At 37.2% G+C, this 24933-nt stretch overlaps 1 protein-coding gene across 2 annotated transcripts in view; it reads left to right on the forward strand.

Moving 5' to 3' along the window:
* SPAG17 (sperm associated antigen 17) overlaps window positions 1-24933 on the forward strand; it is a 250107-nt gene that overhangs the window by 110961 nt on the left and 114213 nt on the right. For both annotated transcript variants that reach the window (XM_025288015.3, XM_044944491.2), the window contains 3 exons: window positions 4033-4094; window positions 4659-4772; window positions 14878-15032. In XM_025288015.3, the coding sequence (XP_025143800.3) occupies window positions 4033-4094; window positions 4659-4772; window positions 14878-15032 (331 nt within the window). The remainder of the gene's footprint in view (window positions 1-4032; window positions 4095-4658; window positions 4773-14877; window positions 15033-24933) is intronic.

Below are 24933 nucleotides of genomic sequence, written 5' to 3' on the forward strand. Positions count from 1 at the left end.
TATAAAGTGTATTTTAAAACTTACTATAAGAAACATTATCTATCAAGATGAAAAGTTGAAAGGTTTCCCTTGATCAGAAGGTTATCCACTGTAAACTCTCGTATTTAGGATCACATTGGAGATGCTAGCCAACTCAGTAAGGTAAGAAAAAGAGATAAAGCTATAAATGTTGAAAAGAAGCAAAACTGTTATTATTTGTAAATTGTGTGTAAAAAAAACCCAGAACAATCCCCCAAAAAAGTCAGAAATTATATGAAGGTTTAATAAAGAAATGTGATTGTGAAATAACATGAGTAAGTTGTCTGAAGTGCTGGGACTTTTCTTTATCATTATTCATTATAGCAAGCATTTAAGTTTTTTGTACTTTTCTGTATTATTTCAAAATTCTAAAAAATGGTCACTACTATAAAAGAATAGATGTTAAGTGAGTATGAGCATATCCTAATCCTGAAGATGAGACTCAGATGGGTTAAGGAACTTGTTCAACCACGTATGAGCAGGAAGTCAGGATTCCAAAGAGGGACCCAAAGCAATGCTTCCTCCACTGTGTCTTGTGGCTTCCTCAGTTCTAAGAAATGCCTTGTGATGCATCTGATGGTTTAACCATATTCATATTCTCTTCTTCATGGTTATACATTCCCAATTTTGTTGCCTTTGGGACTTCCTAGGGCTGGTTGCTTACCTTCAGGGCAGGTGCCTTACCTTTAGGGTTGGTTCTCTATCTCCCTGTTCTAAATACCCTTACCTATTAGCCTAACTCACAAAAAATTAACTTGAGATATTATGGCATTAGTGAGTCCTATTGGAATATAAATGTATGACAAAGAGGTCATTTTGAGTTAATATAGAGCCAGAATAAGCCAGGAGAGAGAGAAGGCCTGACGGGTTTTTTGTTTGCTTGTTTTATTTTGCCTTTTTTTTTTTTTTTTTAAAGAGCAGTTGGTGCATAGCTTTCCTCAGGCAACTTTTGCCACCTGGTGGTCATACCACATAAATTTGTGTTCTGAGTCCTGGTGCAAAGTAAATGTTTATAGCAATTCCCTAAATCATCATGGCTAAAAATGCTATCATGGATGGTGTATCCTAGTGGCCAAGCAATCTTGAGAGCTGAACCCATGGCTTGTGAGGGATTCTACCTGATGTAGGCTGGCCTATGTCAAGGAATTGTTACATTTGGATGGAGATGGGTAGATGAACCTTGGTGCCTCACTGAGGCTATTAACATGTAAGGGAAATTTTTGTTGTTGCTAATCTTTTGTTTGTTTTGCATTTTCCCCCTAACTGAGTCACATTTCTGAAGCAGCCACTTTAAATCTCTAAACAAAGCAGAAATTGTTCATGTATTTCCTGCACAACCACCTTAGCATCAAATACATAGAAAAGCCTGTTCCTGGACTTGAAGGGCTAAATACTTGTGCTTTTCTCAACCGAACAGTAGATTTCCATCTGAGACTGGTTTTGAACTTGACGGGGCCTATTGGATATTTATGAAAAACCTGAGAGTTGATAACCATGAGGCTATAGGTTTAGATGTGCCCTTTATGCTTGTTGAGTGTTTTTTTAATAAAGTAACTGCTTTGCAGAGGGATCTTGTTATCTCTAAAGTAAAACAGATTAGGAAAGCTGTTTTTCAAAGAGATGAGAATGCATCCATTTCCAGATGTGTCAAAAACTACTGAATCACACTGTCAAAGGATTATGTGGTTGAAGGAAGAAATCAGGAAGAAAGAAAAAGAATGACTTTTACTCTACTATTAAATAGAGTTCAGATTAGTCTTAGAATGTTCTTCCCTTTGACAACATATCTGATGCACAGTTTTTTAAAACATATTTTCTAAACTGGAGACTTTTTTTTCTATTGGATCCTTAGACACAGGAGGGAATATCAAGTCTCCTGGAAATCTGGCAGCCCATAGAATAGAATAACTTTTATTCCACAGATTGCATATCAATTGCTTCAAGTACACATGGGACATAATGGTCTATTTAGAGTTATAGTTGGCCTGAGTTTTCTCTTGAGTGTCTGTGTTATATAAATATTAAACTGAATTGAATTTATAGTTTTCTTATAAATCAAAATGGAACATTCATGCTGTTACCCTCACCAGCCCAAGGTGAGATGGAACTAGTAGCAAAAATATAAGTAGCTATGCTCTTAAAGACAAGTAAAACATTTGGCCTATCTTGCTTAGATGTAATTAGCTAGTCCCTCTAGAAGCCCAGATGTTCTCTTTGCCACACAATGAAAATTTAGATCTTGTGAAAGTGAAAGTTGCTCAGTCATGTCTGACTCTTGGCGAACCCATGGACTGTCATGGAATTCTCCAGGCCCGAATACTGGAGTGGGTCGCCTTTCCCTTCTCCAGGGGATCTTCCCAACCCAGGGATCTAACCCAGGTCTCCCACGTTGCAGGCAGATTCTTTACCAGCTGAGCTTATGCTTACCCCACAAATAAGCTTTTGTTGTAGGATGTCTTCCACATTTCTGCACTCTTTGGCTCAATATTTATTTCCAGTTTTAATACATGATGTAGATTTCTCTCATTCAATCAAAAAAAAAATATATATATATGTATTTACCGAGTTCCTACCATGTGTTGGGTGCAAAGAGTAAGGTAAGGGAAAATAGAAGTTCTTATTCTCCAGGAATTCACATTTGAGATGGAGAGACAGACAAATATTATTAGGCATGGATAAATGCCATGATCAAAAATCAAGCAGGATAAGAAGCAGAAGACTCTTGAGGAGGTGACAGTTGAACAGCAATATGAATGAAGGGTTTGAAACAGATGACTATCTAAAAGCAAAGCATGCTAGACAGAGAAAGAGTCAAGTTCAAAAACTTCAAGATGCAACAAGCAAGCCAGCGAGTCTGGAGTGGAATGAGCCAGGGAGAGTAGAAGGAGGTGTGGCTGGAGAGTCAAGCTGGAGCCATTTTATATATGACTTCCTCGGGTTTAATCTGCTATTATTCAGAGGGTGATAAAAAGTCAGACTGGCTGTCTTTGAGCAGTAAGACAGATATGTTACAAGATTTAATGCACCACTCCCCCTCAACTTTATTACTTTGATCAGATTTGGAATATGCTATGTCCTTGATTTCTTTCTTTCTTAGAGATTCACAGTCACAAGAGCATATTACAAATTCTGAAACTTTCACAGGAAAGGGTCTATTTATCCATGTGAAACTCATATACCATGGAATTCCTCTACATAACACATTTGTTAACTTTAAGATTTACTGAAACAGGATGATTCAGAAATCAACACCATCAGTCTGTTTCTTCCCTCTCCATTTATGGCCGTGTGCTTGGTACTCAAGGAGGTTATCACAGTCCCAGTTATCATATAAGTCTACTCTTTGGTCACAGTGAGAGCTAGTGTGTCCATGATAAGGGGCCCCGTGGAACCCAGCTCCCTATTCATTTTATTCATTTAGCTAACTTTTAAAACCTCTGTAAATCTGAAGATGCCCATTAAATGGGTTTTAAATTAATAAATTGTTAATGAATGGGGGAAAAGCTTAACGGGATAGAGTATGGTATTGCTTCTTCTAGTAGGAGGTGATTTTGTCAGGTGGTTCTTCTTTCCATACGTCCCTGCCCCTGTCCTAGTCTGTCACTCACAAGATACAAGTTTGAAAAGGCTTTGTGATAGTACCAGCATCATAACAGACAACTGTGTGGTGAGCAGCTGACATAGTTTAATCAGTAAATATTTGCAGCTTGTAAGATAAAAGTACATTGTCAGAAGCGAGCCATAGAGTCTGAAGGCAGAATATCTAATATATGATTTAGGAATGCATTATATAGGGAGCTGGGTTTTTTTCAAAGGACTTAGTATAACTTTTCTAGGTAGACACTAATTTAGAATTATTGACAAAAACACATTTTTGGAGGCATGAAACATGCCTTTCAGGAATTACCTTTTCAGCACAGAAACATAGATCACATGGCAACAAAAAGGCACAGCATTGACCAAAGAGAGAACAAAGCCCAAACACAACTGGATGTTGATGTCTTTGATTTACAGAGCAGACCATGAACAATGAGATCAAAGATGACGCGGTCACAAATGCTGATCTTCTTGAAAAGGTAGGGAATTATTGCCCTAAAAGTGTAGATGCCAGTAAGATCTGAGAAAACCATAACTAAAAAAAGAGAGAAACTTAGCAGGAAGGGGCTGATCCTAGAGGAGAAGGGTTTATTCAGACCGCCCCCCGCCCCCAGCTCAGTTCCAACTGGAGAGAAAGGAGTTAATTTCACCAGCCGCTCAAGCAAAACTTCCAGGCTCCATGCTTCTCTCTAGACAGTGTGGCTTGGCAACGTCACGAACACCTGCTGACCATACAGCTATGTAGAACTAATGCTGTCTTGAAGTGAGTTCAGAAAACCTGCCTATAATTGCTAACAGGACTCAGAAGAGTATAACCTAACAATAAAAATATTTAGATTATGTTGCCCATAAAAAAAAAAGTCAAAGGCATACTTTTTCTGGCAGCAGTTCTCTTAAAATGTTGCCATATGGATTTATACATATGCAGATTTCCCCCAATTAGATGGAGAGCATGCTGGTTAGTTGATGGAGTCCAAGAGGGCTTCATTTGGACTTAAACAAATTAAAGCTGAAATTGTATTCCTCTGATTTTTTTTTTTAAGAAACCAAAGAAGATGACTGTAGAAGCCGAGTTAGAGGACATAAAGAAAACCCAGCAACGCAATCTAATGGACTGGAGTTTTACTGAACATTTTAAACCAAAAGTTCTGCTTCAGGTATTAATGGGCTATGAGTCTCATCAGATTGGTCTGGGGAGGCTCAGTGTGATTTAGAACAGTTCACTTCTAGGTTACTCTCAGATCTATTTCAGATCAATATTCCCATTTACTTCAGCTATAAAGTGAGTTTATTCCCAGACTGTGTGCTATGCATGCCCAAAATAGTTTAAAATGTACTTTCTTATAGGATGTTTTTTTAATGAAGTCTCTTAAGAAAAGAAAGAAGATATGTGCATGACTGCTGCACATGTTTTTTTAAAAAAAAAAAAAAACATAGTAATAAAAGTAAGATGTTATTGGGAAGCAACCTTATATTTCCCCATATTGCCTGTTAGCTCTCTTCAGTTTTCACATTTCTAAATATTTTCTGATGCAATTAACAATTCAATGTAAACTGTGATGGCTAACATTTATTGAGCACTTACCATATGCTGCTGCTGCTAGTCAATGATTAATATGTATTACTAGGTTATTTAATCTATTCAGTAATCTTATGAAGTAGAAACTATTTAAATAGTAGAAAACTGAGGCACCTTAACCACTAGTAACTTTTGTCCAAGGTCACACTGGAAAGGGTCTCACTGGTTGATGAGTGAGAGAAGCAAGAGCCAAACAAACCCAAGAAATCAGACCCAGAACTTGTGCTCTTAACCACTACGCAAAATAATGAGTAACACTGAAGCAAGCTCTTTTTGTCAATTTTACATTTTACGCAAAAACTTTTACTCTTTTTTCTTTTATCCTTTGAATTTAAATTTAAATTTAATTTAATTTAAAATTTAAAATAAAATTTTGCATCCACTTATTTTTTAAAGCCAAAACATTGTGTAAAGAGTCTTGTGAAAAATACCAGGTCCCTCCCATGCCCATGGAGCTTTCCAGGTGGTTCAGTGGTAATGAATTTGCCTGCCAATGCAGGAGCCAAATCCCTGGGTCAGGAAGATCCCCTGGAGGAAAGAAATGATAACCTACTCTAGTATTCTTGCCTGGAGAATTCCATGGACAGAGAAGCCTGGCAGGTTAGTCAGTGGGGTCACAAAGAGTCAGACATGACTGAGCATGCACACTCCCATGCCATAACACAATTCCCAGAGGTAAAAATCTTCAGCGTATTTACTGGTTTCTTTTGTTACTTAACTCAGTTATCTCTAAATAACAAGATATTTAGTTACCATCATCAACTGACTCCCTCTTGAAAAAACAGCTTGCCCAACCCCATATAACACACACTGAGACATGCACGTACACTCACTCATTACTCCTATACATACATATACACACTCATAAACTCAAACCTTGTCATTCTCTGAAACTTTTAGCCATATCATAATTTTTATTAGATTTCAAGATTTGTCATATTTCAATTATATAAGTGCTATTCACAGCTGAAACAGTATGAAAAAGCAAAAAGATAGGACACTGAAAGATGGACTCCCCAGGTTGGTAGGTGCCCAATATGCTACTGGCGATCAGTGGAGAAATAACTCCAGAAAGAATGAAGGGATGGAGCCAAAGCAAAAACACCACCCAGGTGTGGATGGGACTGCTGATGGAAGCAAGGTCTGATGCTGTAAAGAGCAATATTGCATAGGAACCTGGAATGTCAGGTCCATGAATTAAGGCAAATTGTAAGTGGTCAAGCAGGAGATGGCAAGAGTGAACATCGACATTTTAGGAATCAGCGAACCAATATGGACTGGAATGGGTGAATTTAACTCAGCTGACCCTTCTATCTACTACTGTGGGCAAGAATCCCTTAGAAGGAATGGGGTAGTCAGCATAGTCAACAAAAGAGTCCGAAATGCAGTACTTGGATGCAATCTCGAAAACGACAGAATGATCTCTGTTCATTTCCAAAGCAAACCATTCAATATCACAGTAATCCAACTCTATGCCCTGACCAGTAATGCTGAAGAAGCTGAAGTTGAATGGTCCTATGAAGTTCTACAAGACCTTCTTGAACTAACACCCAATAAAAGATGTTTTCATTATAAGGGACTGGAATGCAAAAGTAGGAAGTCAAGAAACACCTGGAATAACAGGTAAATTTGGCCTTGGAATACAGAATGAAGCAGGGCAAAGGCTAATAGAGTTTTGCCAAGAGAATGCAGTGGTCACAGGAAACACCCTCTTCCAATAGCACAAGAGAAGACTCTATACATGGACATCACCAGATGGTCAACACCAAAATCAGACTGATTATATTCTTTGCAGCCAAAGATGGAGAAGCTCTATACAGACAGCAAAAACAAGACTGGGAGCTGACTGTGGCTCAGATCATGAACTCCTTATTGCCAAATTCAGACTTAAATTGAGGCAAATAGGGAAAACCACTAGACCATTCAGTTATGACCTACATCAAATCCCTTACAATTATACAGTGGAAGTGACAACTAGATTCAAGGCATTAAATCTGATACAGAGTGCCTGAAGAACTATGGACGGAGGTTTGTGACATTGTACAGGGGGCTGTGATCAAGGCCATCCCTGAGAAAAAGAAATGCAAAGGAGAAAAGGAAAGATATACCCATTTGAATGCAGAGTTCCAAAGAATAGCAAGGAGAGAGAAGAAAGCCTTCCTCAGTGATCAATGCAAAGAAATAGAGGAAAATAACAGAATGGGAAAGACTAGAAATCTCTTCAAGAAAACTAGAGATACCAAGGTAGCATTTCATTCAAAGATGGGCACAATAAAGGACAGAAATGGTATGGACCTAACAGAAGCAGAAGATATTAAGAAGAGGTGGCAAGAATACACAGAAGAACTATACAAAAAGATCTTCATTACCCAGATAATCACGATGGTGTGATCACTCATCTAGAGCCAGACATCCTAGAATGCAAAGGAAGTCAAGTGAGCCTTAGGAAGCATCACTATGAACAAAGCTAGAGGAGGTGATGGAATTCCAGTTGAGCTATTTCAAATCCTAAAAGATGATGTTGTGAAAGTGCTACACTCAATTTGTCAGCATATTTGGAAAACTCAGCAGTGGCCACAGGATTGGAAAAGGTCGGTTTTCATTCCAATCCCGAAGGAAGGCTGTGCCAAAGAATGGTCAAACTACTGCACAATTACACTCATCTCACACGCTAGCAAAATGATCCTCAAAATTCTCCAAGCCAAGCTTCAACAGTATGTGAACCGTGAACTTCCAGATGTTCAAGCTGGATTTAGAAAAGGCAGAGAAACCAGAGATCTAATTGCCAACATCCATTGGATCACAGAAAAAGTGACACAGTTCCAGAAAAACATCTACTTCTGCTTTATTGACTATGCCAAACCTTTGACTGTGTGATCACAACAAGCTGTGGAAAATTCTTAAAAGAGATGGGAATACCAGACCACCTGACCTGCCTCCTGAGAAATCTGTATGCAGGTCAAGAAGCAACAGTTAGAACAGAATATGAACAACAGACTGGTTCCAAATAGGGAAAAGAGTACATCAAGGCTGAATATTGTCACCCTGCTTATTTAACTTATATGCAGAGTACATCATGCAAAATGCCAGGCTGGATGAAGCACAAGCTGGAATCAAGACTGCCAGGAGAAATATCAATAACCTCATATATGCAGATGACACCACACTTATGGCAGAAAGTGAAGAAGAACTAAAGAACCATTTGATGAAAGTGGAAGAAGAGAATGAAAAAGTTGGCTTAAAACTCAACATTCAGAAAACTAAGATTATGGCATCTGGTCCCATCACTTCATGGCAAATAGATGGGGAAACAATTGAAACAGTGAGAGACTTTATCTTTTTGGGCTCCAAAATCACTGCAGATGGTGACTGCAGCCACTTGCTCCTTGGAAGAAAAGTTTTGACCAACCTAGACAGCGTGTTAAAAAGCAAAAACATTACTTCGCCAACAAAGGCCCAGCTATGGTTTTTCCAGTAGTCATGTATGGATGTGAGAGTTGGACTATAAAGAAAGCTGAGAACCAAAGAATTGATGCTTTTGAACTGTGGTGTTGGAGAAGACTCTTGAGAGTCCCTTGGTCTGCAAGGAGATCCAACCAGTCAATCCTAAAGGATATCAGTCCTGAATATTCATTGGAAGGACTGATGCTGAAGCTGAAACTCCATTACTTTGGCCACCTGATGTGAAGAACTGACTCACTGGAAAAGACCCTGATGCTGGGAAAGATTGAAGGCAGGACAAGAAGGGGACAACAGAGGATGAGATGGTTGGATGGCATCACCCACTCAATGGACATGAGTTTGAGTAGGCTCTGGGAGTTGGTGACGGACAGGAAAGCCTGGTGTGCTTCAGTCCACGGGGTCACAGATAGTCAGACACGACTTAGTGACTGAACTGAACTGATTCATAGCTGTACTGTGTAGTATCCTGGATTACATTTCCTTTTTATTTGTTTAGTTTGATAAACATTTGTCACTACTCTCCCCCAAATTCTCTACTTAAGAGTAAATCTCTGCTCAGTACATTCAAACCTAACAGATAGTCCATCAGTTGTGTTTTGTAAGCAATATCTTTCCTGTGTGTTCTGAACCTCTGCTTGTCCTCTACTTGTTTTCTGGGTTCACAGGGTCACAGGTGAGCAGGAATTTTGCCCAAGGATGGTGGGACTCAGAAACTGAGTCACACCCATAACTGACTTAGAAGATATTCAGATAACATTTGAGCCTTAGAGTTGATGCTGGAAAGGGTTGAAACTTTGAAGGATGTTGGGTGGGTGAATATATTTTATACATGGGAAAGATATGAATTTGAGAGGCTACAAGATAAACTGTAGGCTTCTCTGGTAGCTCAGCTGGTAAAGAATCCACAATGCAGGAGACCTGGGTTTGATCCCAGGGTTGGGAATATCCCCTGGAGAAGGAAAGGGCAACCCACTCCATTATTCTGGTCTGGAAAATTCCATGGACTGTATAGTCCCTAGCGTCGCAAAGAGTCAGACTGACTGAGCAACTTTCACTTTCAGTCTGAACTGTTTTATGTTGAACAGTGTCCCTCAAAAGATTTTTTAGAATCCTTACACCTAGGACCTGAAAGTGGATTATTTGGAATTAGGGTGTCTAAATGATGCAATCAAGTTAAGATGAGATCATTATAGTAGGCTCCAACCAAATGTGATTTATGTCCTTGTAAGAAGACGAAAATACCAACTAAAGACACACAGGGAGAATATTTTGTAACCAGAGAGGTGGAGATTAGAATGATGCAGATCCAAGCTAAAATTCACCAAGGATTGATGACCCCTGTCAGAAGCTACTATACAAAGCAGCAAAGGAAATTCTACCGGTTCTCAGAGAGAGCACGCTACACAGCGGTGGTCCTGCCATCCCCTTTGCGGCCATCCTGGCCATATCCTTTGCCTCTATTTCCAGTTAGATACTGTCTTCTGCATCCCATGTTGCCCTCTCTCTTGGGTTACTCTCTTTTTGTGGGGGACTGTCTTTTCAAGTTACCCCCTGAGTTAACATAAATGGCAGGTAAATTTTTGAGGTGATGGATGTTTGAAAATACCTTAATTCTATACTTTTAACTGCCAGTTTGGCTTAATATAAGATGCTAAGTTAAAAAGTCTTTTCCTTCAACATTTTGAAGCCATTCCTCAATAGTCTTCTAGTGTTCCAGATTGTCCTTGAGAAAGAAAAAAACAATGAAATTCTGATTCCTGATCAGGTGAGTCTGTGTTTTTTCTTCTCTCTGTAAGGTCTTTAAAATTTTCTTTCTGTTCCAGTGTTCTGGATTTCCTGTTGATATGCCTTGATGTGTGGTTCTATTCTTAATACTGCACCGGGGAGCCCAGTATAATCCAGAAACTCTGAGCTTTACATTCTGGGAAGTATTATACAATCATCACTCTAATAATCCTCTCCCCTCCCTTTTCTTTAGTCTTTCTTCCTGAAACTCCTGTTGTTCTGGTATTGGACTCCTAGACTGAAGTTCCAATTTCCTTATCCTTTCCTTCCAAGTTTTCAACAGCTTTTCTTCTTATTCTGGAAATATGTCTCTGCTTTCATCGAATTTTTCTATCAAGTCTTCTGTATCTGTTGTTATAATATTAATATCATAAGGTTATATTTATAGTTACAAATTACATTTATAAAACATTCTCTTCCCATTCCCTGGTACCGTATCTTCCCTTATCTCTATGAGGATATACTAAAGTCCTTTGAAGTCTTCTCCCTGAAAACTCCTTTCCCCAGGTTTTAACTATTTTTTTGTGGGGGAGGTGTCTTCATTTTTCACATTGAAGAATAGCATCTAGTGATATTTGCCTCTTTGTTTATATTCATAATGAGACACTAAAAAAATATAATAGGAAGTGCTACATAAAGTCAAAGTGGGGGAAAGCTGTCAATAAGCTGACCTTGTTGTTGGGTGATTTGGCTGCGGGGAGGTGGGGGGTCTTGAAAGACCCGTGAATGTTGATGTATTAATTCTATACGCTTGGGCCATTTAGAGCCTCTAGGGAAAAAAGTCTGATCTCTTCTCTTCCGAGACATAACTTGTCAGGGTTTTAGGAGCTGAATGATGGAGGAAATGAATTTCAGATTTCTTACCACCCAGTGTCTAGATCTGCACTGTCCAATGTGGTAGCCACTAGTCACATGTAGCTTCTGAGTACTTAGCAATTTTTATATTGATTACATATTGAAATGATAATATATTTTGACATATTAGGTTAAATAAAATATATGGTTTGATTTTACCTTAACCTTTAAAATATGACTACTATAAATTTTAAAAGTATGCGCATGGCTCACCTTTGTGGCTCACCTTATATTTCTATTCAACCATGCCAATTCAACTTTTACAGAATTCTCTTTTTTCTGTGGTATAGCTCTCCCTCAGTGGTGCCCAGGGTCCCTCCTCTTAAAAATCCACAGGGTCAGCTTCTATAGTAATAATCCTCCTTTCTTCTGCTGAGGAGAGAGATGGGCAGTACCCTGGCTGCTCAGAATGGTTGAGGCTTCTTAAAAGACATTAATCTTCCTATTTTCATTGCCACTTTCATTCCACTTTCAGAGGTACCTAACTCTGCCATTTCCGGAGCCTTTCTGTGTTTCTGCTCATAATGTTCCTTCAGGTCTCTCTTAAAACTAATCTTGGAATTTGATTTTCCATGTTCTGCTAAATCAGTTACCATTTATTCTCCTGCTTTCCAGCCTCCACAATGTTTCTTTTGTCTCATCTCCCTTGGGCTTCAACTTTGTGATATTAAAACTCGAATTTGACTGTTCCTTTAGTGAGGGGTTAGGAAGTGCATGTGTTTAATCTTTCATTTTTTAACTGGAAGTTCATTTCAGATTTTATTTTGTTTTAGCCTCTCCTCCTCACTCCATAGAAGCTTAACTTTTATTTCTTTTTAAAAATATATTTATTTATTTATTTGGCTGCTCCAGGTCTTGGTTGCGGCATGTGAACTCTCAGTTGCAGCAGGTGGAATCTAATTCCCTGACTAGGGATCGAACCCAGGCCCCCTGCATTGGGAGCCTGGAGTCTTATCCACTGAACCACCAGGGAAGTCCTGAAGCTTCACTTTTCAAGGTCACATGTAATTGTCCTGCCAAACCTAATGGACATTTCTTTGTATATCTTCCTTGACCTTTTCCTCACAAAGCTGATCACTTCCCCACAAAACACTGTTCACTCCCAGTTTCCAAAGCACCATACCGGATTCCTCCTCAGTGTGCCGTCTGGAATTTTGTTGAGTACTTCTCCTCTACCTACCATTTAAATATTGAAGTGCTTCAAGCCTCAGTCTCGAACTATCTTCTCTCCTCTGTAAACATTCTTTTAATGATTTCATCTACTACATATGTCTAATCCTGATGACTCATAAAAGTTTATCTTCCAAATTATCTCTATCTTGAGTTCCACATTAGTGAATTTCTGATAGGCATCTTAAATATTTAGTGTCCCACATGAAGCAAGTAATTTTCCCACCTAAGCATGCTTCTCCCCTCATCCATCTCAGAAAACACCAGCGTCAAGCCAAAAGGCTGAGAGTCATTCCTTACTTCAGCTTTTCCTTTGTCGCACACATCTGGTCCATCATTGAGTTTTGAGGGTACACCTCAAAATACCTCTTGAGGCTCTTCACCATCTCCACTGCTGATACTTTAATCCAAGTTCCATCCTCCCCATCTACTATAATATCATCAGCCTATTTCACTCTCTCTCCACTCTAATCCCTTCTCTCCATATCAGGTGTTCCATCAATTGCTTCTTAAACACACATCTCTGAACTCCAGACTCCTCTGTAAAAATCGTAATCATATTTTAAAAAAAAGTCTTAGCTATCTTGTTCGTTTTGTTTTTTTGTGAATGTCATAGGTCTCCATTTTTAATGAAAAACTTAATTAATGAGAAAAATATCTAAAAGAAAATAAAAGAAAAAAAAGAAAAATATCAATACATGATAATCAGTAAAAGCCAAGTTTTTTAAATGTATTGAAGTATAGTTGATTTGCAATGTTGTGGCCAAATTTTTAAAAAGGAAAAGAAATAAATTGTATGAAACTTTATCGAATATTAATTGAGAACACCAATACATTAATCAAAAATATAAGTTTGATCGTCTGTTTTTCTAATTTAAAATCTGAAAGGAATTTGCCCAAAAAAGTAATGGATAGGACCCCCACAGAGTAAAATGTTTTAAATGCAAAAATATTTACCATGTCAGGACTTCCCTGGCAGTCCAATGGTTAAGACTCCATCCTTCTACTGCAGGGGACCATGGGTTTGAGCCCTGGTCAGGGAACTAAGATCCCCACAGCTGCACTGTGCAGCCTAGAAAAAGAGAGAAAGAAAACAAATTTACCATATTTGTGTTTCTTGTATTGGCTCTCAGGGACCAGTTGTAAAAATTCAAATGCCGCTTCATAAAGGCATATAGGGGATTAGATTGGAGAGTAAATGTATTATTTTAGTTATACTACCAGTGCGCAATTGACAGCAAAAGTAAAATAGTCCTTTCCTGACATAATATGCAATTCCATGCCTTCAGATCATCCAAACAGTGGAGAACAGAAAGCTGCCTCCACCAAATTGATATGGACAAGAAAAAACAAAACAAAACCCCACAACTGTCTAATTTCTTTCCCTGTGGACATACTTCTTTACGTTGATTGGCATAAGGAAAAGGCAGCTGCCCACAGGGCCCCTCTGTGGCTGCAATTACCGTGCTGAGGATAAAATGTTTTGGAAAGGATCAGGGATAGAAGTTGTGTAGAAAAAGTATGTATCAAGAAGACCACTCACAGTATGTCTCTGCATCACACTGTGGTGTAGTGGAGAGTGCTGTGTGGAGTGTGAAATGTGACATTTAGAGTCAAAAGACTGGTATAAGCCCTTGTACCAGAACTTAGGAACTCCGTACTCTTAGACAAGTCTCTTATTCTCTCTTGGCCACAAACGATACTGAAAAATGCAGCTTTTAATATTTTGAAATGGGAAAAATAATCATACCGATGTATCTGAGGTTTTTATGATAAAATGAGATGATTTATCTGAAGGTATGTGTGTGTGTGCATGTTAAGTCACTTCAGTCGTGTCCAACTCTTTGCAACCCTATGGACTGTAGCCCACCAGGCTCCTCTTTTCATGGAATTCTCCAGGTAAAAATACTGGAGTGGATTGCCATACCCTCCTCCAGGTGATCTTCCCAACCCAGGGATCGAACCCAGGTCTCCCATACTGCAGGCAGATTCTTTACCATCAGGAAAGCCCAAGAATACTGGAGAGGATAGCCTATCCCTTTTCCAGGGGATCTTCCTGACCCAGGAATCGAAGCAGGGTCTCCTGCATTGCAGGTAGATTCTTTACCAGCTGAGCTACCAGAGAAGCTTAAAAAGAAGGCATGGAAAGTGCTAAATAACTCCTAGATGTTATTATCTCCCAGCATTAATGAAAAACACTTGAGCAAATACCTCTATGCTTGGAGCCTAGGATTTGTTTTTCTTATAAGAGTTACTAAAATGCTCCTGAAAATATCTGCCATCCCTGCTCTCACCTTGACCAGCATCATGGAGATAAGGGGAGAAAAAGGAGGAAGCAGAGAAAAGCCCTAGCAGGAGACCCTTCTCTCGGGGAAAAAAAGACAAAACAATGCATTCATTTTGATTTTCAGGTTCTTCAAGAAGCCAATCAGCAATACAGGTGTATTGATTCTTATTACCATACACAAGACAACTCTTTACTGTTGGTCTTTCATAATCCAATGAATTTACAACGTCTGCATCATGAATATTGGAAAGTTGGCCTTCACTCTAATGTTGGATTCAGGTAACCAACTTAGATGGTTTAGTTAGTTATCTTAGTTAGCTTGTTACTTGGTTTTTAATTCCTTAGCCTAAGCTGAGTGGTTCAACCCAATAAAAACATTTGTGCAGTACCGTAGATTCAGTGAAGTTCACCAAATTGAATGCTGTGTGCCAGGCTCTGTGATAGGCGTTGAAACTATACACTGAAGAAGGCAGACATCATTCCTGGCCCCATTGAATCTAGTGGGGATATTATTAAATTATACTTGATTCATTTAGACTCCAATATAACAGCCTCTGAAAGGTTTAAAGTAGGAACTACAAAACATGGCATTCCATATGCTGGTTTTGGGTAACTCCACTTGATCTAGGGAAGACTCAGACGTAGGGTAACTGAATGACACATGCACTCAGCTTCCCAGCAAACTGAGACCTCTAGGAATCAGTAATTTGTTTTTCCTCCCCAGCTCCTTAATTATTTCATTGCTATCTTAAAATTTTTCTCTCCTTTCTCCTTAATGGTGAGAACTTTTCATTATTTTTCTGTACTGATTAATGTATATTCAGTATTTGTTATTTATATAGAATTTAGTCCTAAGGGATACAGAGAGGATGAACATGGACCTACAGAAAACTGGAGAAATGGATTGTGTGCATACATATACACAGAATCACACACTTTAAAGTCATAAGATGATGTTTTTAAATTAGGATACACAATAGGTATACCAAGCTAATATAACTGTGCTTTCCTTTGTTCTGTTTTTCATTGCCAGTAATTATGCTTTTCATTTCTTTGTTGACTAGGACTTCAGTACAACTTTGAGAACATTATTGTCTTATTCGAGGTTCTGAATATTCATCTATTAAGTATTTTTTCAGTTTTTTGCCATAGGTAAATGCTCCTTATTAGGTTAGAAAATTTTCTTATGTTGCTAGTTTGCTCTAGGTTCTTAATTATAAATGACTATTAAATAATATCAAATGATTTTCCTGCATCAATTTAGGTGTTCTCTCTTTTCCTTTAATCTGTTAAAGTGTGAAATTTTATTAATAGATATTCTGTTTGAACTTACATTCCCATGAAAATCAAATTTGTCCATTATGTTATCTTGTTTATAAATTGCTGCATTTAGCTTGCTAATATATTCTTTAGAATATGTCCATCTGTATTCATGGGTAAGATTCAGCTATAATTTTTCCCATCTTTAAATGTTCTTTTCTGCCTTGAGATTGAGATTTTTATTAGCTTCATAAATTAATGGGTGGATATTCTCCCTTTTTAATCTCTACTTTTTTTTATTTTCTGAAAGAATTTATGTAAGACTAAGATGTATATTCCTTTGGCATTTGGTAAAACTTGAAAATAAGAATATCTGGACCTGGGAACATGGTTAATTACTGATTTAACCTCTGTCATGATTATTAGACTCTTTGGGTTTACTATGTATTTTTGAACTACATTTGATAATATGTATTTCTCTAGGAATTTGACCATTTTACCTGTTTTCAAAATTATTGCATAAAGTAGATTACAATATGCTCTTGCCTTTTTGTGTTACACATATCTGTTTTAATTCCTAATGCTTTTAATCTGTGATTTCTCTGTTTTTCTGAACCAGTCTTGCCAAAGGTTTGCCAATTTTGTTACATTTTTTGTAAAAGCAACTATTGCATTTGATCCTTTGTCCTTTTTATTTTTTAAAAATATGCCCTCATCTTTATTTTTATTTTCTCTCAATTTCTTTGGATTATTCCAGTGTCCTTTATTTGAAAATTAGAATTTTATCTCAGGATTTTGAGTTATTTTTGTTGCTTTACAAGTATTTAAGGCAAAAATTTCTTTTTAAATACCACTTTAGCACTACAAAATATCTGACTGATGGAATTTTATTGTTGTTCATTTTTTTGAACACATAATTCTTTTTTATTGAATTATAGCTGATTTACTATTATATTAGTTTCAGGTGTACAACATTGTGATTCAGTATTTTTATAGATTATACTCCATTTAAAGTATTATAAATTATTGCCTACATTTCCCGGTGCTATGCAATGTATCCCTTTAGTTTATTTTATACCTAGTAGTTTGTGCCTCTTTACCCCTATTCTTATCTTGCCTCTTTCCTCTTCTCTCTCCTAACTGGTAACCACTAGTTTGTTCTCTGTGTCTGCGAGTCTGTTTTGGTTTTGTTATATTCATTCATTTGCTTTATTTTTTAAATTCCACATATAGGTGATAACAAACAGTATTTGTCTTTCTCTGTATGATCTATTTGACTAAACGTAGTCAGTCTGTCCATGTTGCTGCAAATGGCATAATTCCATTCTCTTTTATAGCTGAATAGAAATTGCTTGGAAAATTCCATGGATGGAGGAGCCTGGTAGGCTGCAGTCCATGGGGTTGCGAAGAGTCGGACATGACTGAGCGACTTCACTTTCACTTTTCACTTTCATGCATTGGGGAAGGAAATGGCAACCCACTCCTGTGTTCTTGCCTGGAGAATCCCAGGGACGGGGGAGCCTGGTGGGCTGCCGTCTATGGGGTCGCACAGAGTCGGACACAACTGAAGCGACTTAGCAGCAGCAGTAGCAGTGTTCCATTATGTATATGTAGCACATCTTTATCTATTCATCTGTTGATAGACATTTAGGTTGCTTTCATATCTTGGCTATTTTGAACAATGCTGCTATATCATTCATTTCTCATTTCCATCATTCTTATTTGATCCATGGATTGCATAGAAATATGAGTTTTTATTTTAAACATTTGGCTGAGTTACATTTTTATTATAGTTTATAATTTCAAAAGTAGTAGTCAGACAACATGTTCTATAGAATACTGATGCTGTGAAATTTGTTGATCCACTTTGTTGCTTAATATGTGGTCAGTTGTTATAAATACTCTAAGTTTGTGTGTTAAGGAAGTTTATTCTTTGGTTTTTGAATACAGGTTTGTATTTCTTAATCTTCACTATTCTTTCTGATTTTTAAAAACTTGGTCAATCAACTAATGAGAAATGATTTTTCAAAAACTCAATGTATGATGGAACTTGGTAGATTTATTCCTATAAATTTGTCAGTTTTTGACTTCATGCATGTTAAGATTGACACCACGCTTATGATGATACCAGCCTTATGGCAGAAAGTGAAGAAGAACTAAAGATCCTCTTGATGAAAGTGAAAGAGGACAGTGAAAAGGTTGGCTTAAAACTTAACATTCAAAGAACTAAGATCATGGCATCCAGTCCTACTGCCACTTCATGGCACATAGATGGGGAAACAAGGGAAACAGTGACAAACTTTATTTTCTTGGGCTCCAAAATCACTGCAGATGGTGACTACAGTCATGAAATTAAAAGACACTTGCTCCTTGGAAGAAAAGCTATGACTAACCTAGACAGCATATTAAAGAGCAGAGACATTACTTTGCTGACAAAGGTCCATCTAGTCAAACTATGGTTTTTCCAGTTGTCATGTATGGGTGTGAGAGTTGGACTATAACAAACACTGAGTGCCAAGGAACTGATGCTTTTGAACTGTGGTGTTGGAGAAGACTCTTAGAGAGTCCTGTGGACTGAAAGGAGATCTACCCAGTCAAACCTAAAGGAGATCAGTCCTGAATATTCATTGGAAGGACAGATGCTGAAGCTGAAACTCCAATACTTTGGCCATCTGATGCAAAGAACTAACTCTTTAGAAAAGACCCTGATGCTGGGAGAGATTGAAGGCAGGAGGAGAAGGGGACGACAAAAGGAGATGGTTGGATAGCATCACCAACTTGTACATGAGTTTGAGCAAGCTCCAGGAGTTGGTGATGGACAGGGAAGCCTGGGGTCGCAAAGACAGACATGACTGACTGACTGAACTGAAATGATGTTAAGATTATGTTAATAAGCAAAACAAGAATTGAGTTGTTTCCCTGATTAAGCTTTTATCAATATGCAATGTCTTTATCTCTAGGATTGCTCTTTACTTTCAAGGTTATATTGACCAATATTGATATATCTGTAGAGACTTTATCATATGTATCTTGTCTGATAGTGATAAACTTTACAAGCCTCTTTTATATTTTATCTTGTATATCCTTTTCTATCCATTTACCTCTTGCAAAAAATATATATAGCCAAATTTTAAAAATTCATCTGACAATATTTACCTCTTGAGAACCTAGTTCATATATTTGGATTAATTTCAACCATTTAATTTTGTCCTGTTATTTGCCCTTTTTTTTTCAGTTTCTTTATTTCTCCTTATTTGGTTTGAATTAATTACATTTTTATTACTACTACCAGAATGACAGTTATACACTATATCTCAACTCATTCTTCAGAAACTGTGATATTCACTTTAAAATTTACAAAGTCATCAGCACCTTTGTTACGTTGTTCAGTCACTCAGTCATGTCCGACTCTGTGATGCCATGGATCGCAGCATGCTAAGCTCATCTGTCCTTCAGTGTCTCCTGGAGTTTGCTCAGATTCATGTCCATTGAGTCAGTGATGCTGTCTAACCATCTCATCCTCTGCTGCCCCCTTCTCCTTTTGTCTTCGCTCTTTCCCAGCATCGGGGTCTTTTCCAATGAGTGGGTCTTCACATCAAGTGGCCAAGTATTGGAGTTTCAACATTAGTCCTTGAAATGAATATTCAGGATTGACTTCCTTTAGGATCGACTGCTTTCATCTCCTGCAGAAGACCGTGCCTTTACCTTCCTACCAAATAATATAAGCACAATAGAGTGTTTTAACTTCTTATCACCATTCCACATTTTCTATTATTGTAGAACACTTTAATTCTATCTTAATGTTTTTACCCCACAATATAATAACATTATTGTTTTCATATCCAGTGTTTGTAAATTAATATATGCTTACTATTTTATTTTCCCTTCTTCCTAAGATAAGAGCTTTAAAAGTTCATATAGTGAGAATCTTTGGTAGTAAAATCAGGTTTTTTTATTGCAAATATCTTCATTTTAGCCTTGTTCATGAAAGATAATTTTGCTTAGGATATAGTTCTTGATTGACATGTAAATTCTCAGCACTTTGAAGAAAATTATCCCATTGTCTTCTGAATGCCTTTGAAGTTATTAAGATGTAAGCATCATTCTTAATAAAAAATGTTACAAACATCTTTATAAAATTAAAAACAAAATAGAGGTAACTACCATGACCAATTCTAAGCAACATTTAATGAAGATCTGAATCAGAAAAATTACTAAAAGTATCTTTAAAGTATAGGAATCCAAAAGGAAACTGCCATTATTGGCAGCTGAGGTTATTAGCGACACAGGAAAATCCCAAACAATCTATCTAAAAATGTGAATTAATGGGAGAAATTACCTGAAGATCAGCCTTGAATATTCATTCAGCAACCCTGATACTGAAGCTCCAACACTTTTGTCTCCTGATGCAAACAGCCGATTCCTTAGAAAAGACCCTGATACTGGGAAAGATTGAAGGCAAAGGAGAAGGGAGCAGCAGAGGATGCGATGGTTGGATGGCATCACGGACTCAATGGACATGAATTTGAGCAAACTCCGGGAGATAGTGGAGGACAGAGGAACCTGGCATGCTGTGGCATGACCCCATGCCAGTCCATGGGGTCACAAAGAGTTGGACACAACTTAGCAACTGGATAACAACAGCAGCATATCCTCTAACTGCATTTTTTTGCACTACAAGAAATTGTTAGAAAATGTGATGTTTAAAAAAGGAAAAAATACCATTGACAACAGAAACAAGAACTAGAATACCCAAAAAAGCCAAACCTAGGGTTTGTTGTTTACACCCACACTTTGACCAAAGAAAATCATTCTTTTTCCATTCCCCTCCCAAGTGAAAATGTTAGATATACTTGGCTTCAGATATTACAAATTAAATAATAAAACCCAACATATTGATCTTTACATACATTTTATAACTTAATAAAATAGATACTTTTTATTTGCAATTTTTCTCTTTCAGTAACCTATTTTATGACATGTTCTGTAATTTACTTCTCCAGTGATGTTTATTTTATTCTCCCAAGTGTGTAAAATATATCACTTAGAGATGTATTGGTGTTACACTAACCTTACGGAAAACACTGACAATTATGTGTATTTTTTATGACCTGATTCTCCAAGATAATTGTGGATTCAAGTTAACAACCAGAATCACATGGTAAGTAGAATTTAATCCAATTCTGTGTTTACTTAGCTTTCTGCAAGAACCCAGCGCAGGATATCCAGCATGACCCCATCTTCATCCCATCAGGGGCTCAGCAGCTGCCCCAGGGCACCACTTCTTTTGCTTCCCTCCCCACACTGGTTGCATGTACCTGCTGAAATGAGCATCAGGGTACCGTGTTGCCCCCCTTCACCTGAGAAGCCACAGCCTGCAGTCCACTCCCATTTGTCTCATTAAGATGTGAGCCCACAGTTCTGAGGATTCACAGCACATAAGGCAGTCGAAATATTCCACCTTTTAACTCTGTAGAAAAAACAATACTGTTAGAAGTTAGACTACAAAGTCATTTTCCAAGACCCTTTGCTTACACATACAGGAGCTTCCACAGTATGTACCTGACTTTGCGGAGAGTAAGAATACTTCACATGGAAAACCATTTAGAGTTAGTGGATTCCAAGGGGCTGGGTAGCAGGGCCCAATGGGAGAGAGAGTAGGTCAGAGGATGAAGAATAGATTAATCTACAAGCTTGTCAGTCCTTCTGAAGTTAATTCTCTATTCAGCTTTTCTATTTCTTCTTCAATTACTTTTGGAAATTTTTACTTTCTTAAGGAATCATGCATGACATCTAGATTTTCCAGCCTATTAAAATAAAATTAATCAGTATTCCCCAAATAAACATCCATTTCTGAGAGAGATAGATTAATGTCTGTCTTTATGATTATAGCTCTGTTTCTTCTTCCTGTTCTGCATGTGTACTCTATGTGTATGTGTATATGCATAAAGTTATTTTTTAATTTCTATTTTTATATACATCCTTCTTAAAGGATTGTAACTTATCACATAACACATCTATCTTCCCTTTAATGCTTTTCACCTTGAATTTAACCATATTTGATATTAATATTATTGGAAATTCTTTTATATTAATAATTTACTGATGTAATGTTCTCAGTCATTTTGCATGTCAACTAGGAATGATGTTTCACTATATTCATGGAAAACTGATTATAATGGTTAAACTAGTAAGAGAATTATTTTTCTCCTGTAGCAAAAAAAATCTGTAGTTGGGCATTGTGTCAGGGATAGTGCTGCTGCTCACAAAAATTAAGGACCTAGACTTCTTCCATTTTTATATTCTTCTGCTTGAATTTGATTTTTAGATATATCTCTTTTTAAAATTTAAACTTTTTATGTTCTCCTGGGATATAGCCACTTAACAATGTTGTGATACTTTCAGATGAACAGTGAAGTGACTAAGCCATACATATACATGTATCCATTCTCCCTCTCAGAGAAGGTGATGGCACCCCACTCCAGTACTCTTGCCTGGAAAATCCCATGGGCAGAGGAGCCTGGTGGGCTGCAGTCCATGGGGTCGCTAGGAGTCGGACACGACTGAGCAACTTCCCTTTCACTTTTCACTTTCATGCATTGGAGAAGGAAATGGCAACCCACTCCAGTGTTCTTGCCTGGAGAATCCCAGGGACGGGGGAGCCTGGTGGGCTGCCATCTCTGGGCTCACACAGAGTCGGACACAACTGAAGCGATTTAGCAGCAGCAGCAGCAGCAGCAGCATTCTCCCTCTAGCTCTCCTCCCATTCAGGCTGCCACATAATACAGAGCATTGTTCTATGTGCTATACCATAGGTCCTTGTTGGTTATCCATTTTATTTTTTTTTAATGGACATACTATGATGTCTTTATTTAATTTATACATTTATACAGGTCAGCCATTCTATTTCAATGCTTTATTTACACAAATCTGTTGTCATTGTTTAGCTATACAAAGGATTGTGAAAACTATTTTAGATTCTACAAACATGAATAGGCCTTTGTTCTTGAGCTCAGTTTAGTCATAATTCATAAATATTTAAGTAGTTTGGAAAGTATGAATAATATTTTTAAAACTATATTAAAGAACTGATGGAAAATTGTACATATCATTACTAAACTATGAGTTTCATGAGAAATGGCGAATAATAGTGTTTACAGCATATTCTCAATTGATACTTTTGAGAAAATATTTATGTTGATAAATTTTAGGCACTACTATTTATACAGCATTCTGAACACCATACAATATAACAAATATTTTAAAAATCATCTTTATATTAGAAAGCTTACAACCTATTTAAGAATTCTATTTTACTGTCATTAATAATAGTGAAGCTTCTACTTATTGATGCTTATGATGTGTCAGAATTGTGTTCAACGCTTTCCATATATCATCGCACCTTGTTATCACAACATTATACAAATGAAGAAGTTGAGGATTATTTGTAAGTAAGTGGCAGATCTAGGATTTGAACCTGAGCCTTCCAATATCAAAGCGGACCTGAATTTTCTATTATTACTGCAATAAAGTATATACTGCTGATACTACTACTTCCATTTTTCTGTAGGATTGATGTTTATCTCTTTTATTATTTATCTTTGTACATTTTTACATTTACAAAGATTTTAGATTATATACTTCTTGAAGGATAAAAACATTTTATCATTTTATATTATCTATGAACATAGCAGGTAAATATAGCAGTGTGTACAAGTCCATCTCAAAATCCCTAACTGTCTCTTCCCCCCATCTTTCCCCCAGGCAACCATAAATTCATTCTCTAAGTCTTTTGACTTTGTTTCTGTTTTAGATACACCTCTTTTAAATATCAACTTGAGTTTTTTAGCCACTCTGAGATCTCCTGTCTTTTAAAATATTCTAATAATAATAACAATGTTAATTTTTTTACATTTAAAATAACTTAATCTATTCACTTTTACTTTATTTGTTAATATGTTTGGCCTCATTCTTACCATTAAATTTATACAACCCATATTTTTACTTCAAGATTAATCCCTTTCTTCCTTTGTTAGACTCAATTCATTCTTAGCATGTGATTTTTTTAAAAGCCATAAATTCTACTTATATTTTTCTAGAAGTTACACTTATCCTTTTAAATCACATTTAAATACTTTTATATAATAGATAGGCTTGCTGCTGCTGCTGCTGCTGCTAAGTCGCTTCAGTCATGTCCAACTCTGTGTGACCCCATTGACAGCAGCCCACGAGGCACCCCTGTCCCTGGGATCCTCCAGGCAAGAACACTGGAGTGGGTTGCCATTTCCTTCTCCAATGCAGTGAATATTAATACCATTTCCCAGAAAATGTTAAAATCTTTAACATATTTTCACGTGCTCCCAGTGCATCTCCTACCTCCCGTTTAGAAATTGTCTATAAATTTTATTTCTAATCGTAAAGTAATATTTTTGATAACAAGTAATAGAACTGAATATAAATAATTACTTACATTTAACTATTAATTTTATTCTTTCTCAACTCTTACTTATATCCCATGTTGTCTTTCTTCAACTTTTCTTTTAAGCTCTGGAATACATTTTTGAGTAATTATTTCAGGAAGTATCCCTGGGTGGCAAACTTCCTGAATCACTGTGTGCTGAAATGCTTCTTATTTTGTCATTTCATTTGAAATATACATATCTGTGTTCCGTTATCACAGATCAATAGTAAGCGTTCTGGGTTTTGTTTAAAATGCCAATCTATTAGAAGTTTCTAAGAATAAGAGAGTATAATCTGATTTAAGGATTAAAAGGATCTTTCTAGTTGCTCTGTTAGGAATAGACTACAGGGACTCGAAGGTAAGAACAAGGAAACTTGTTGGAAGACTATGGCAACAATCCTAGCAAAAGATGGTAGTGACTTACACCAGGATTCGGCAGTAAGCAGAGTGAGACGTGAT

The sequence above is a fragment of the Bubalus bubalis genome, chromosome 6 (assembly GCF_019923935.1).
Source record: "Bubalus bubalis isolate 160015118507 breed Murrah chromosome 6, NDDB_SH_1, whole genome shotgun sequence".
Classification (NCBI taxonomy): Eukaryota; Metazoa; Chordata; class Mammalia; order Artiodactyla; family Bovidae; genus Bubalus; species Bubalus bubalis.